The 17,410-nt window shown below is 50.4% G+C and overlaps 1 protein-coding gene across 1 annotated transcript; it reads right to left on the reverse strand.

The window, feature by feature from the left end:
• Positions 1 to 1,252: 1,252 nt before the first annotated feature.
• On the reverse strand, positions 1,253 to 1,693 carry LOC137927616 (activity-regulated cytoskeleton associated protein 1-like). Its single transcript, XM_068771370.1, has one exon. It carries the CDS (start codon positions 1,691 to 1,693, stop codon positions 1,253 to 1,255), a length of 441 nt encoding a protein of 146 aa, XP_068627471.1.
• Positions 1,694 to 17,410: the final 15,717 nt, after the last annotated feature.

The raw sequence follows: 17,410 nt of genomic DNA on the forward strand, positions 1-17,410 counted from the left end.
ACACAAAATCTGTAGGACCCATCCTTTTTAGGTACCAACAGCGCTGGTGCTGCCCACGGAGACTCACACTCTTTGATGACACCCTCCGTCAGCATCTTATTAATTTCAGCCTCCATAACTTCTTTTTTCGCAGGCGTCAGGCGGTACGGCAGGACGGCGATCGGCAGGTGGGTGCCGGTGTCAATGCGGTGTTAGGCTTGCTCTTTCAGGTGGTGACAGCATCATACCCTCGTCCGAACGCAACATGTCGGCAGAGGCGCACCCGATGAAGTTACGTGATTTCTCACAACGCAAGGGGTGAATGACCTGCGGTTGATCAGCTGTGAACCACGTTTCATTAAAAATATCAATAACCAAACCAGCTTTACGTATAAAATCAATGCCTAGCAATGTTTCATTGTTAACTGCATCTGGAAAAATAATAAAAGTGATAGGTATTGATGCGCCCGCGAGCATCACCACAACGTCCACCAGTCTGACTGTCACGTCACGCACTACACCGTCAGCAAGTTTCACAGTCATGACGCTGCTACGCATCGGCTGCCCTAACTTAAGCAACAAGGAGTACAGCATGGATCCGACAACGCTACGTTTAGCCGCCGTGTCTAATAGACCGCGATAGCCAAAAATCTCTATGTGTGCGTCCATAGTGCGAGCCTAGCGCGGTTGCGACGACGGGCGCGAAGTATCATACATATGAAACGCGCCTCTGCGTCCATATTGTAGTGACTAAGGCGGAAGCCTAGTGCGACGGGACTGGGCGAGACAGCGCGCCTAAGTTTCAAACCCTTCTGTCCGCGCGATTTGGCCCCACTACGGGCCTAGTCAGCGAGCGACCCAAAGCGCGGGTGGCGGGGGTAACAAACCAGTTCAGTCTTGTCGCTCGGCGTATGCGCGTCTGTTTGTTTTGTTTGTCGTAAAATGGCCATAGATACTGAATCTTTTATATGTGCAATACAATCTAAACCACCGATTTGGCAAAGCAAACATCCGCACCACAATAATCGTACAATAACAAGAAAGTTATGGAGTGAAATAAAAGAACAATTTTACAACAAGTTATTGCTCTTTTTTTATTTATTTCGTGCACACCATCTCAAGTGTTCAACACCTCCCATCTCAGAATCGGACTGTCTAGTAAAAATAGCAAATCCTCGTCCATAATAGTTTACAACACCTGATGTACGTCAAACCGCTACAAGAGCTCTCGCCTTTACTGTGGCCACCGCACGCCCCCGCTCGCCGCGCCCGCCTACAGCACAGCAGGTACAGCGACGGCGGCGGCGCGTGCGTTGCACGTCGCACGCGCACGCGCGCGCGTGCGCGCACTCCCTGCTCGCTGATCTGACGGCGCGCGGGACTGCGCGACCGATGAGCCCTCCATCAGCGAATCTTCTATGTAGCGCGCCTTTGAGACCAACTCGTCAACGCTTTGTACACTTTCTCGTGTTAATCGCTTCCGAATACGCTTATTTAAGAGACCATAAATCATATCTAAATGTATTCTCTCGTCCAATGCATACGGGAGTTTGGCGGTCGAGGCGCGTAAACGACCGATGAATACTTCCGATTGCTCCCGGTCTCCTTGCTCAGAAGCGAAGATGTCTCGGAATATTTTATGCGGGGGGCGGGGTGCTCCGTACATAGCGCGTCTTCCCACGACGCTATCGATGCTTTTACGCCTCGGAACCATACGGCTGCCTCTCCTTCGAGTAGCATCGGTAAATCTCGAAGTGCATGATCGTCCACGATGTTTATACATTCTTTGTATGTCACAATCGCGTCGATAAATGCTTCCAGAATGTCAGAGTCGCGTGAGGCGCCATTGAAACGATCCGTGCAAAGTTTCCCGACGGAGACGGATGAGCCGAAGACGACGATGGTGATGGTGATGGCGAGGGCGCTCCTGTGGTGAAGGCCGGCGATCGCAGCAAAAGACTCTCGATTAGCTGGCGGTTTGACTCCGCTTGAGCTTTAGCGAACGCCGCCATGAACGACGATAGCTGCCCCTCGGTCATGAACCTGTCCGAGTCCTCATCCTCGACGTTGTTACGGACGCCTGGAACGTTGCGACGCGGCATCGCAAACAACAGATGCAAACCACTGACGAAATTCACTCCGATAACGCACAATTGTTAAATTTTCGATGGGATTCTTCTACGACGCTAAGATGGCGAACGGCCGAGTATGCGATTTCGTCGATAATTAGCGCGTAGGCCCCACGTTGGGTGCCAGTGTGATGTGGAAAAAACGTTTATTAATAATAATTAATTATTAAAACAATTTGTGCGCGGAAAATGAATAATTCGCCTACGCGCGGTTGCGCATCGAACCATGGCTCAAATCCGACTCTACAGAACTCCAACGGCCGCGGGCGCACGTGCTGCGCGTCTTGGCTACCTGCCAAGAGCAAGCAAGAGCGCGTATCGTGCACGCCGTGCGAGTGAGCGAGACGAGTGGGCGAGACGAACAAAAGGTTGAGCGTTGTGACGACGTCCGCGGGAACTTTCACATATGGCGGCTTTTTATATAGCAATATTATAACAACGTTCATTGTCAGTTTATTTTGCTTACAAATTTAATTTTCTCTACATATGTTCAACAAATGTAGTTCTGAGTGGTTCTCAAGATTTTAAAATAACTTTGTTATGTATATTTGTTAAACTGACGTTCATTTTCAGTTTATTTTGCTTACAAATTAAATTTACTCTACATATGTTCAACAAATGTAGTTCTGAGTGGTTCGTAAGATTTTAAAATAACTTCTTATATATATTTGTTAAAATGACGTTTAATTTGCTTACAAATTTAATTTTCTCTCCGTATATACAAATAAATATAGTTTTGAGTCGTAGTCAAGATTTTGAAATAACTTCTTATATATATATTTGTTAAACTGACGTTTATTGTCAGTTTATTTTGCCTACGAATTTTATTTTCACATCATATATACAAATTAATATAGTTTTGAGTTCTTGTCAAGCTTTCAGTTAACTCCCTTATACATGTATGTTAAACCGTCGTTTATTTACAGATGATTTTACCTGTAAAGTTCATTTTTACTACATATATACAAATAAAAACTTCACCAGAGAGCTCAAAGTAATCACAAAGTTTATTCCTAGACTCGGAGCGTATTCCGATATTTAAAAAATGCGAATCGTTTATTGTGCTGAGAACAGCTCCCCACCCCGTTTGTTTGCATGGTATGATGCTCGGTCATTTATTTTCGCTACTTCGCACTTGTTTCTTATTTCGGTATTGTATAGGAAATAAGAAAAAATGATTCCGGAGGAAGCATTAGCCGCGCATGTAAACAGTGTTATGCAGATAAAAGTCCTCAAATGGGCAGATCAAGAACACGAGATAACGGAAAGAAAACAACAACTTATTGTCCAAGTTGTCCCAACCAACCCCAGCTTTGTATAGAATGTTTCAAAGCTCCATAATTTTCTTAATAAACCATTTTCAAAATTCATAATAATAAATATAGTTTATATTAAATAATATTCAATAGATTAGTTACTTATTCTGCGAAATATCTTTCCAAGCACATACGAATGATCTGCGCAAGTAGTCAAATAAGTGTCACCCCAATACGGGTGACGCGGCCCGATCCGAAACTTGACTTGACGCGGCAGTCAACGTGTTAAAGAATATGAGGACCTTATACTGTCACTACTTTAATCATTGATCACCTTTTTCTTGTGAACACATTGACATCTAGATCATTTCTCCCACAAACAATGAAGGGTCCATTGTGCACATTAATAGCCTGGTACACAAAACTTTGACTAATACCAAGTGTAAGGATGGTTTTAAAAATTGTCTTTAGCGCCATTGCCACTTTATGTAATACACACAATGATTCAGTTTTCTTTATCACTGTATTCCATTTTATTGTTACAAAATATTTTACAATATATTGACCCAAAATGAAAAAAAAAGGACAATAATACGAAAATGACATATTCCCAATTCAAAAGAAATATTTTGTTTATTTTTTATTATAATAGTAGTATTATATTCATGGCTGGACTAAGCACATTAATGTACCTTATAGTTATAAATAGTGCACTGCTGCAGTGTTATTATATATTATTGCAAGGAATATTTGTTTTGCAGGAGAGTCGGTAACAGAAAAGTTCAAGCACAACGGAAGATTGCACAGGGTGCATACAATCCTAATAATTCAAGTACAAACAAATTTCAGTCTTCCGCCCAAAGAGATGGTGAAATCAATAAGGAATATGGAAAAACATTTAAAAGTAGTTCTACAGCAAAGAGTCTTTTTGATCTGGTTTCATTTAAAAGTAAGCCTAATTTTTTTTATTTTGATTTTATTTAATTAGATTTTATTTTGTTGAGATGAGGATAAGAGTCATTCTTATACATTATTGGAATACACATTACAAAGCAGTCATTGAAATTATCTCTCATCTAAATAATACCAAGATGTTTAAAATTTTACTACTTTATTCAATTTTGAAGGTTTCATTGACATATTATAAGATAATCTACAGTTAAAGTAGAGGATTGCATGAAGTTAAGTAAAACAATCGGCTTCTTAAACAGTTTCAAATCAAATGAATGTTAAAATGTGTCATGTTTGTTTGCTTTTGCCTAGTTTCATAAGTTTTCGTTAAACAGAGTATGAAATCAAAATAGCATGTTGTTCCGTGATGATATAGCTTTATAATAGAACTTAATATACTATTATTTCTTGAAGATTTAAAACTTTTAGAATTTGAACTTGAAGACTGTAAATTTTCTTAATGAAATGAATGAATTTAAAAATCCTAAATTAACGTTTCAGGTTTTCATACGCACGTGCAGTCTGTCGTATTGCTTGAACGTCTTCCAAATGCAGAAACATTAGCACCAAAATTTAACAAGACAAATATTACACAAAAAATAAGTTCAAAAATCCAACTCAAAATGTCTGAGATCATATACAGAACCTAGTGGAAAAAAATGTAGTCACATGCTATTAAAAGAAGCACAAGGAGGAAAAAGATGGTCAAAAATAATAAACCAAATACAGGTTCGGAGTATGAAAGACCGCTCATGTATTGAAAAAATGCTAATTACTAGTATGGCGGACAGTCCCACTATGTCGGACTGTCCTGTCCGCAACGGCAACATGCGCACCCTAGCGCCTCAACAATGTGACGTAAGCCAGCGACCCGGATCCCCGGTCGCTCGGCGCGCGCGTCTCACTCGCTCACTCGGTCCGGCCGCATATCAACGCCCACGCAAGCCCGCCGTGAACCAACGCACGCCACGGCCAGTTCGCCTCGATCTCTCGTAGCGATCGCACGCTCCGTCCGCGCCCCACGCGACCAGTGCTGCCCGCTCGAGACCGTACCGTGCAACTCACCGTCCGCGCTCCGCTCGACAAGTTGCACAACTTGTCGACCGCGTTAGTGCCGTTCGTCGAGTTAGTTCGCGCGTCGCCCGTCGTGTCGCGCCCCGCCCACCGCGTCGCGCGCCGCGTCCTCGCTACCGCGCGCCGCCGCCGCGCGCCGCCGCCGCGCGCCCCCGCGTATCGCCGCGCGCCCGCTTAGCTGCGGGTCCCCGCGTTGCGCTCGGTGCGGCTGACGTGCTCGGCCCCCACGATTTATTAGTGTTTTAGTCACTAGTATTTAGATCCGATATTGAACGTCTTAACATAGTTAGGCCGCGCTATTAATTCTTATCTAGATAGGAATTATTGTTTCTATTCTAAAGTGACAGTGTAAGTGTACTATACATATTAACACCCGGCAAGGGGGTACAACCCCCGGCCGCGCGCCGCCGTCCGGCACTTTTAGTGCCGTTTTTATTACGGACACTTTTGTACCGGCGACGACACACAACTCATCTGCTTACTATACAAAGCCCGCCCAACTCCCTGCCGCCGGGCAGGGAGACAAAGTTAGCCGCTGCGTAAGTTCACCTTTATTTACTCAAGCATACTTACTCTACTAGAATCATGTCGCTGCAACAACTTGCAGACTTTGCGAAGAAACATCCGGAATTGTGGGCAGCGCATATCGCTGCCAACAAGTTCGATACCGAATCACCGGCCTCCCCGGACCAACATGTTGCCCCACCCTCGTCCCTAGTGACGGCTCTCGCACGGGTTCGGACTCCGAAGCCGACATGGAGTGTGACAACTCCACAGAAGGCTTTACCTTAGTGAAAGGTAAAAGGAAGAGGTCGCAACGCCTCTCCAAGAAAGAGAACGACTCGGCATCATCGGGGGATGACTCCCCCCCATCGCCGTCGCCACCTGCAAAGAAAAAGATCTCGGGGCGCTCATCGCCCCGCGCATCAACCAGCAACCCCAGCGCCACCGACAACGAAAACTCTGTTAAGCCCCCTCCGCCTATCGTCCTACAGGACAAAGGTGCCTGGACAGGTCCGCCGTGCGCCCCCGAGCAGTTAACACGCTCCCACGTGCCCTAGACCGTTCAAAACAGTTCGTAAAATATAAAAGTGTCGTAAAAAGTGCTCAAAAATTTATAAAAATAGTGTCAAAAAAGCGCGCTCGCAGCCCCAACGCATTGACACCAACAAAGTGGAAATCGGGCTAAAATTGGATTTTTTAAAGCCAAAAACAATAAACATAGTGAGCCAGTGAGAAAACAAAAAACTAAAACGCTGCACGATTTTCAGTGGGAAATCGTGCAACGGGAACTGTGGCGAGGTGCGCCGTACCAAGGCCTCTCGTCTGGCACCCTTCACAGAATTTTGCGACCACAAACGGAGGAGCTGCAGCCGAAGTAAGGGAATTCCAACTGGAAAATATTAAGAAAACCAGTTGGAACCTTACTTCGCGAATAATAGCGAACATCCGGGGCCTACAAAGGGTCCGAGGACCGCGGCGGTTGCAGCCGGGAGCCGGGAGAGCCCTGGACTTAGTATAAGTAAGGTAGCCGCCGAGTATTACACGAAATCACAGACAGTTTTAAAATAAAAAAAAGTGGTGGGTAGACATTAAAAGTTGTCGAGGACCCTGCGCACACTGCAGGGTGCCATTTGCAGGGCCCCCTAAAAGGGCGGACAACTTAAAAAAGTCAAAAAGAACCTTGCCCACCACAAAAGGTTAAATTCCTGCAATAAAGTAAAATAAGTTTGGCATTATTATTAGGAATAAAAATACTCGGCGGCTGTCACCGGGATTGAGGTCCTTTTGACCTATCCCATAGCTTTAAGATTAGTTTTATAAGACAATAGTTGCTGTTTATAACAAAGCATCTCAATAAAAATAAGCGGACGGTAGACACGAAAGAAAGATAAAACCGAGCCAAATTCGCGTCGCCGCGGCCGTAGCAAAACATCTGGCGTGCACCTGAACGCCGCGGAGAGGGACGGAAGCACCGGGCGGCGCAACCGTCTCCCTCGCACGCGCACGCGTTGCCGTGCGCTGTTGCCAAACTTCCGCGTGCCCTGCGGCCGCGGGCGAGGTTAGCGAACCGGGCGACGTTGCCGTCGGCACCGCGCGAGCGACGCGCCGCGTGTGATAATAAATATTACGAGTAGTCGAGCGACGCGCCGCGCGTGGTAATTAATATTACAGCGAGCTTTGGATCTTTGTTATAAACAGCAACGGCAAACAGCAATAGAATAGTGGCCCTATTGCCTTAGGTTAAGAGCCATATTGCACTAGAATTAAGTTGACTAATTTATATTTTATTTAAAAATTGACATATTCTATTTTACATTTTAAAATATTTAGAAATAGACCAAGTATACAATACTTGAGAATAATTACAATAGACAAATATATTGACCAAGTATATAATACTTGTATACACTTTTATATTATAACATCGTATAACGAAATCAAATTTTAAATTCCAGACGAGTACCCCTACTATGTACCGGACCCCCACAAAAACCACCGACGCGGGCGAGGTGAGCCAGGCAGGCGCCAGCCAGGCGTGCAGGGTGAGCACCTCGCCCATTAAAAGCGTCCGGAGGAGTGTGGGGGAGTGGGAAGGGCAGGTAAAGAAGCCAAGGACCTCTCCCCGTAGTATCGTACCGGCCGTCAAAACAAGGACGCGTGCGATGCCGAAGGCCGTGGAGCCGATACCTGCTCCCGCGGTGGCCGGACAATCCCCGAAAGGGGACAAACCGGCGTCCGCGGACCGAGTGAAGGAGGCGCGAGCGTGCCTAACAAAGGCAAAGTTGCATCTGGGCAGCTCGCGCAACCTGAAGACGGAAATTAAGGAGCAGGTACTACACGCTATAAACCGGCTCTACGAGCTCTTTAAGGAGGCGGAGCTCGCAAATAGGGAGCGAACCCGGGACCCAACAAAGGGTCCAGTAGAGGAACCGGCGAGTGTGGCGAAGCGGGTGGAAGTAGAAGCGAAGAATCCACCCGCAAACCCCCCGCCGGTGAGTCACTGCGAGCTCCTCAAAAAACTAGACAGCCACGCGAGACTCCTTGAAGCCAATACCAAGGAATTGGAGGGCTTGAGGGAGTCTCTCGTGGCTGAAAAAACTACACGAAAGGAGAAGCCTCCCGGCACGTACGCGAGCGTGGCGGCCGGCCCGGCAAAAAGGCCGCCACCCCGGCAAAAAGGCCGCCACCGGGGTGCGAACCTAAGCACTCGGTGGCGGTCTCGTCGGGGACCGACACGGGCGAGCAGGTCCTGGGCAAAATTCGGAAAGCCCTAAACGCCACCCAGACCGACATAAGGGTCGACCGGATCCGCAGGGTGCGGGACGGTCGGGTCATCCTGGGCTGCGGCTCAGAGGCCGAGCTGGAGAGGGTGCGTGAGGGGCTGAGGAAGGCAGGGAAGGACCTGAACCTCGCGGAGGTGAAGAATAAGGACCCACTGGTGCTGCTCAGAGACGTAATGGCCTACAATACAAACGAGAAGATAATAAAGGCCATTAAGACCCAGAACAAACATCTGTTGGTCGACGTCTCTGAGGAGGATCAGAGGGCAGAGGTGAGGTTTAGGAGGAGGGCGCGAAATGTGTAGACGATCCACGTGGTCATGCGCGTGTCGCCTGCGCTCTGGGGACGACTGACAGCTGCGGGCTATATGCACGTGGACCTCCAGCGAGTGCGGGTGCAGGACCACTCCCCGCTAGTCCAGTGCACTCGGTGCCTGGGTTACGGCCACACCAAACGGCATTGCGCGGAGAGCGAAGACCGCTGCAGCCATTGTGGTGGCCGGCACCTACGCGCCGAGTGTCCGGATCGGCAAGCCGGGAAACCTCCCGCCTGCCGGAACTGCCGGACTGTCCTGTGCGGAGAAAGTGGGACACCATTGCACGGGCGTCCGTAGCGTATTGCTAAGGGCACCCTGGTGACTCACCGCACTCTCCGCGCAGGGCACCACCAGTACCGCGTGGCGCAGCTAAACCTGCAAAGGTCCAAGCTCGCTACTGCCGAGCTGATATGCGAAGCGCCGAAGAGAGGCTGGGCGTTCGCATTGGTCCAGGAGCCGTATATCGGCGCTATTGGCGAGATGAGGCACTACCCAGGGACAAGGGTGGTACAATGTGTCGCGCGAGGCAACGGGGAGGTTGTCAAGGCGGCCATTGTGCTATTCGACGACACCATCGATATCACTCAATGTCCCCAACTCACGTCTGGCAACGTTGCCGTGGCCAGGCTGAGGACTGGGGCTTGGGAGATAGGGGTGGTGTCCGTCTACCTGGAGCCTAATACGCCCGTCGGACCATACCTGGACCGGATCGGCTCGGCCGTGGAGGGCTTGGGGACTGCCAACGTGGTGCTGGGTGGCGACGTCAATGCGCATAACACCTGGTGGGGTAGCCGGTCCACGGACCGAAGGGGAGTGGAGATCGCAGCCGCCCTCGACCAACTGGGGGTGCACGTGATGAACCAGGGGTCTGAGCCGACGTTTGATACGTATCGGGGCGGTAAGCACTACTCCAGTCGCGTCGACATTACTGCTTGCTCGACCACCCTGCTCGACCGAGCGGTGGGCTGGAGCCTCGTGGACGACATATCCTCGTCGGATCACAGGGCAATTGTGTTCAATCTGAAGCTTGACAGGTCCCGAGGCACGGACGTCAAGCGGACCACACGGCAGTATACTACCCGTAGGGCAGACTGGGGCGAGTTCCATCGAACTGTCGCCCGGCTGCTATCGGATCGCTGCCTGACGTCTGCCGAGGTGAATCAAATCACCGAGGAGGGGGCGTTGGACAGCATGGTCGGTCGGTACGTGGAAACCGTGAGGGACGCTTGCGAGTTGGTCCTGCCGAAGGCCTCCAAGCGGAAGAGGACGGAATTGCCCTGGTGGTCCGAACAGCTCTCTCTCCTCAAGGCGGATGTCTTGAGGAAGAAGAGAAGGATCAGGGCCGCGAGGCCGGCTCGTAAGGAGCTGGTCTGGCGCGAGTACTGCGACGCGAAGGAGGCATACCGCCTCGAGGCGAGGCGCGCTCAGACCCATAGCTGGAAGCGTTTCTGCGAGAGGCAGGATCGAGAGACCATGTGGGACGGGATCCACCGTGTGATGCGTCGCACGGAGGTGAGGCGAGAGGACGTCCCCCTCGTTCAGTCAGGTAAAGTGCTGGACGCAGCGGGATCAGCCAGGTTGTTGGCGGAGGTTTTCTTCCCGGAGGATGACCCCGGGAAGGACAATGCGGACCACAGAACTGTAAGAGCTAAGGCCGACGAAATCAATTCGGGGGACCATGACGGAACATGCGATCCCCCGTTTACGATGGAGGAGCTCCGATGGTCCGTATCGACCTTCAATGCCAAGAAGGCACCTGGCTCTGACGGACTCACCGCGGACATCTGCCGAGCGGCCGTCGCCGTGGACCCCGCTCTGTACCTCGCGCTCTCCAACCGGTGTCTCGCGCTTTCCCACTTCCCCACGAGATGGAAGGAGGCAGTGGTCGTAGCGTTGCGGAAGCCGGACAAGGAGGACTACACGCACCCGAAATCCTACAGGCCCATCGGACTCCTGCCGATTCTCGGCAAGGTCCTAGAGAAAATGATGGTCCGTAGGATCCGGTGGTACACTGCGCCGTATGTCAGCAGCCACCAATACGGCTTTATACCGCAGAGGTGTACCGAGGACTCCCTGTATGTCCTGATCCAGCATCTGCGAACTCGGTTGAAGGAGAAGGAGATCGCAGTGCTGGTATCATTGGACATAGAGGGAGCCTTCGATAACGCCTGGTGGCCTGCTATACGGTGCAGACTGGCAGAAACTCGCTGCCCCGTGAATCTGCGGCGCCTTGCCGACAGCTATTTTAGCGATCGCAAGGTGTCCGTACGGTACGCGGGGGCAGAGTGGGCCAGAGAGACCACCAAGGGGTGCGTGCAGGGATCCGTAGGCGGCCCAACCTTCTGGACCCTCCTCATCAACCCTCTCCTGGAGGAGGTGGCAAGGACCGGGACACACTGCCAGGCGTTCGCAGATGACGTCGTGCTGGTCTTCTCGGGGCAGAAGGCCCAGGACATCTCGAGTCGGGCCAATGCCGTTCTCGCCCATGTTCATGAATGGGGGGTTAGGAACAAGCTGAGGTTCGCACCACACAAAACCAAGGTGATGGTGCTAACCAACAAGCAGAAGTTCGACTACTTATTACTGAGCATGGGGGGCGAGCCGCTTGGCCGGACTGGGGAAGTCCGGATACTAGGCCTCACAATTGGCTCACGTTCAACAGTCACGTGAAGAACGTGAGCAAGAAGGCACAGGGCCTCTATCGTCAGCTGTGCAGGGCTGCGAAGGTATCTTGGGGTCTGAACTCGGAGGTGATCAGAGCGATGTATCTGGCGGTGCTGGAGCCGACGATTTTGTATGCAGCGAGTGCATGGGCGCCGGCGGCTAGGAAGCTGCTGGTCCGCAGGCAGTTGGACGCGGTCCAGCGGGGCTTCGCGCAGAAGATCGCGAGGACCCACAGAACCGCGTCCCTGCACTCGGCCCTTATACTTGCCGGGTTGCTTCCCCTGGACCTTCGGGTCCAAGAAGCAGCCCGCTTATTTGAAATAAGAAAGGGTCATTCCCGGCAGGTGGTAAAGGACCGAGACCTGGAGGTACCGGTCAGCTACCTGAGACTACCACACCCGTCTGGTCAAGTTGGTGTGGAGTTCTCCTGTCTGGGGGAAAGTGCGGAGGAAGTCCGACTTGCCACCGCGGCTGCCGATCTGGTAATTTATACCGACGGCAGCCGCATAGAGGATAAGGTGGGTGCGGCGTTCTGCGTCAAGCGGGGCGCCGTAGAGTCATACACAAAGAAACTCAAGTTGGGCAACTTCTGCACCGTATACCAGGCAGAGCTGCTGGCTCTAGCTGAGGCAACAGGGTACGCGGCCAGCGAGTCGGCGCAAGTCTGCGCCGTACTGAGCGACTCGCGGTCCGCTCTCGAAACTGTCGCAAGATCGGACACCCTCCATCCCTTAGCGTTAAGAGTGAAGGAGAATGTAATGAAAGCGAGAGAAAAAGGGAAGGATGTAAGGTTGTTCTGGTTGAAAGCGCACGCGGGGATGGAGGGGAACGAGAGGGCGGACCAGCTGGCCAAGGAAGCGGCCCTGAAGAGTAAAAGACGACCAGAGTACGAGAGATGCCCTGTTTCATTCGTCAAGCGGCAACTGAGACTGGAGTCGCTCGACGAATGGAACAGGAGGTATGTGGAAGGAACGACGGCTTCGGTAACGAGGATGTTTTTCCCGGACGCCGTCTCAGCCTACCGCGTGCTCCGCAGCATCGAGGTGGACGCGGTCTCGGCCCAGCTCTTCACGGGGCACGGGGGGTTCTCTGAGTACCTTCATAGGTTTAAGCTCAAGGAGGACCCCTCGTGCTTCTGTGAACCGGGCGTGGACCAGACCGTGATCCACCTTGTGGCCCGGTGTCCCGCATTCGGGGGACTCCGGTTCGGCTTCGAGTGCCGGTCTGGGGTTCAAATTAGGGAGGAGACAATAGCCTCCCTGATAGGCGATAATACAATTAGGAAAGATTTCATAGAGTATTGCAAAATAATAGTAAAAAAAGCAATACAAAAAAACCAAACCTAGGCATAAGAAAACAAAAGACTGAAGCAAAATAAATAATAAATATAAGCAAATAAATGTGATATACCTAGTAAATAAGATTTATAAAACAAAATAAGAGGATGAAAGAAAGAAGAGTAGAATAAAAGGGCATAAAAGAAAAGAATTATAACATGAAAGACAGAAAAGAATAAAAGATAATAAGAAGAATGAAAGAAGATAATGGAAATAAAAAATAATGTGAAAAAATAAATTAAAGATAAAGTCCCTGTCCCACAACTAGATAGGGGTACGAGAGGCCCCCAATAGCGGGGGCCATAAAAAAAAAAAAGTGCCTGGACTAAACTTTCGCCATGGCTAGATAGCCACAACATCTCGTGCCCGAAGGCACAAAATACCTCTCAAGGTATAAGAATCCACCTGCCATCGGTGGATGATTTCCGTGTGCTAACAAAGCACCTCAGAACTGTGGGACTGTCGTTCCACACGTTCGCCCTCCCGGAGGAACGTCTCCTCCGTGTAGTTGTCCGGGGCATCCCCGTGGAAATTTCCACTGAAACCGTCATGGACGACCTCACCAACCAAGGCATACCGATCATAAGCGCAAAGCGCATGACAAGTGCGCGAACCAAGAAGCCGATACCGCTAGTGATGCTCGCAGTCGAGCTCTCAGCGGGAATCAAAAAACTTTTTGAAATCAAAAAGGAATGCTCCTTCACGGGACTTACCTTTGAAGCCCCTCATAAGAAGGGCTAAGTCGGGCAGTGCCACCGCTGCCAACTGTACGGTCACTCGGCCCGCAACTGTTATGCGCGGCCAAGGTGCGTCAAGTGCCTAGGTGACCATGGCACCCAGGACTGCACACGGCAAAGCGATGCAACCGAACCACCGGCTTGCGTCCTGTGCCAGTCTTTCGGGCACCCCGCCAACTACCGTGGGTGCGCCCGAGCTCCCAAGCGGCGTCCGGCGGGCCCACCGCGGGGACATAACCCGCGGAGCCCTCCGGCCCCCCCTCCTGCGGCACCCCTCCCGCGGCCCCCGCCCACCCCCCCCTCCCCAACCCCCTTCCCCGCCAGTCTCAGCATGGGCCAAACCTTTGTGCCCCCCCCCCCCCCCCGCGCAGAGGCAGTCATTCCCCCTAAAGTAGGACCTTCAGTCCCCCAACCGCGTGCCCCGACCGCCGTTCCCGTCAAGGCCTATCCCCCGCAACAAGCGAGGCCTGCCAACGACGAGAACGACCTTGCGTTCCTCGGCGCTTTCCTCGCACGAGTAAATACTCGTGAAATACTCGAATTCGCGGCGAAGTTCAAAGCCGCCAAAGGAGGTGCAAAGTTACTCGTCTTAGCCGAGTACGAGCACCTCATTAGGGCCATTGAGGAAGACTTCCCCTAAGTCTTTCCTCGCACTCACACGGACACTGATCCGCACCCTTTGGACTCTTGTTTGCCGTCGCCATGCTTGAGTTTAAAGGTCGAAACAAACCTTCCTCCATTGCTGTCGCCTACTTTAACATCGATGGCTTCGCTAGGAAAAAAGATGAAATTGCTTTCTTCCTAATAAAACATAATATTGATGTTTTATTATTGCAAGAAACACACCTCAAGCCTTCCATGGCCGATCCTAAAATTGCTAACTACTAGTTAGTAAGAAATGATAGAGTTCCCAATAGAGGAGGAGGGACCTTAATCTACTACAAGAAACTAAGCACTCCCCTTATCACTCCTCCCCTTACTAGCATAGAGGCCTCATCCTGTAGAATAACACTTTCAGGTCACCCTCCACTTATACTAGTTTCTGCTTACCTTTCCGCTAAGAAACCGCTCGTTACCGCAGACCTACAATTACTTACTTCAATGGGTCCAGCTGTACTGATAGCAGGCGACTTTAACTGCAAACATGACAGCTGGGACCGTGGTCGTACTGATGTTAATGGACGTAAGCTCCTTAAACTCTCTAAAGAATTAAACTTTGCCATAATGGCTCCTTCCACACCTACGCGATTCCCCATATACCGGCCCACTCACAGGCCATTTACCATAGACCTAGCCCTGTTCAAAAACGTCGCACTCTTAGTCAGATCTTTCGATGTGCTTCACGAACTAGATTCTGACCATAGACCGGTCCTATTAAAACTGGGCCAGTTCACTAGCGAAGTCCCTGTGACCAAGACTAGCGTTAACTGGCATAAACTTGAGACAAAACTCAAGGATATGAACTCCCAGCATCTCGTTAGCATACCTGATTCATTCAATTCGCCAGTTGAAGCACTTCAGGCGATTCACTCCCTCACAGATCATATGCAATCGGCCGCCGAAGATTGCTCCCGGACGATAGTTGTCAAAAACGATTTTGTCAACGCTCTTCCGGACAATATTCGTCGGCTTATTAGAGCTAAAAATAGGGCACTGAGGCTCTATGATAAATATAGGACTGATGAAAATAAACTTCGTCTCCGCAAATTACAAAGGCTGGTCAAAAAACAGCTGGCGGATCATAGAAATAAAAAGTGGGACGCGCTGCTCGGAGACCTCGAGCCTTCCCAAGTCGCCTTCTGGAAGCTGACTCGAAATATCAAAGCAGACAAAACAGTCCCCACCCCTCCTCTAGTTCGCGACTCCGACAACTCCCTTGCGTTCGACGACATCGATAAGGTTGAATGTTTGGCAGACAGCATGGAGAACCAATGCACACTATCATCCACTCCTGTGAACCCCCGTCATCGACGTGAGGTTAATATCACCGTTAAAAAACGGTTGATACAACCCCACACCGGTCCCGATATCACTCCCGTAACCTCTGATGAGGTCACTGATTTAATCAATGGGCTGAAAAATAAATCAGCGTCAGGGCCCGATGGTATATCTAATAAGATGCTAAAAATGCTCCCTCCCCACCTAATCCTTCTCCTGGTCTCCATCTTCAACTCCCTAATCTCAAGCTGCACCTTCCCAGACACCTGTAAAGAAGCTGTTGTGATAGGGATCAAAAAACCACCAAATCTCCCGTCATCCTACCGACCCATCAGCTTACTCAGCATCCTAGGTAAGCTATTCGAGCGCTTATTACTCAAGCGTCTCCAGCAAGTAGCCCACGACCTCCGTCTCATCCCCGATGAACAGTTCGGGTTCCGAGCCCATCACTCTTGTGTGCATCAAGCACACAGACTTACGGAACACATATTAGATGGTTTCGCAAGGCCCCGCTCCCGAGTCACAAGCGCTGTGTTCTTCGATATCGCCAAGGTATTTGACAAGGTCTGGCACAACGGCTTATTGTATAAGCTGTGGAAAATAGGTGTGCCAAATCGGCTCGTTAAGATCATTGAAGCCTTCTTGTCGAATCGTTCCTTTAGATATCGTTTAGACGGCAGTCTTTTCTCTCTCCGCCCTCTCAAGGCTGGCGTCCCTCAGGGCTCCTGCCTATCCCCCTTACTCTTCTCGCTGTATACCAGTGACATCCCCACCCACCCCAATGTTAAACTAGCCCTATTAGCGGACGACACAGCCCTCTTCACCACGGGCATATTCCCCACCACCCTAACACGCCACGTACAAAGCGCAACCAATCAACTAGGTGATTGGTTTCGCAAGTGGCGTATTGACGTGAACCCTGACAAAAGTCAGGCGATCGTCTTCAAGTTGTCCCGCAGAACCAAACCTAGACAGGGACATAACCCGGGAGTAATCTCTCTCTACGATCGTCCTATCCCCTGGTCAAAATCAGTTAAATACCTAGGTGTCACCTTTGACACTAGATTAAAATTTCAGATTCATGCGAACGAAGTGGCTAATAAAGCCCGCATGATATTGTTCAGACTCTACCCACTCCTCAACCCTTCAAGCAAGTTGTCCCTCAGACACAAGCTCCTTCTCTACAAAACTTGCATAAGACCAGTCTTCGCCTATGCAAGTGTTGTATTCGCTCATGCCCCATCTCATGTTTTACGTCCCCTACAGTTGCTGCAGAATCGCTTCACCAGGCTCGCTACCAGTGCTAGATGGTTCCAACGCAATATAGACATTCACAGTGACCTCAAGCTTGAAACCGTGCAAGAGTTTTTCCAAGCATGCTCCAAAGCATACTTCGAGAAGGCCTCTGCCCACCCCAACCCTCTCATAGCGGATTCAACCCGCTACAACCCCGGTTCCTCCTTCAGAAACCTCGTGAGGCGTTCTAAAGATGTCCTCGCGGATCCTATTACAGGGTTCACACAACCCACTCACCACACACCTCACTCTTCAGTCATTCGCAGCTCTACAAGCACGAACTCCCCCATCACATCAACCACTCCACTGGCAACCTCCCACCGCATGAAAACACGCGTGCGATGTACGAAAACCAAGCACCACACCTCTCACCGTCCGATAAATAAACGGCGCCGGCCTCCCGGCGTCGCCGCCGCGAACAGCGCGGGCGATCCGAGGTAGGATCAGT

The sequence above is a fragment of the Battus philenor genome, unplaced genomic scaffold (assembly GCF_028537555.1).
Source record: "Battus philenor isolate CCGP_79_NKW_IND1 unplaced genomic scaffold, ilBatPhil1.0.hap1 SCAF_35, whole genome shotgun sequence".
NCBI classification, from domain to species: Eukaryota; Metazoa; Arthropoda; class Insecta; order Lepidoptera; family Papilionidae; genus Battus; species Battus philenor.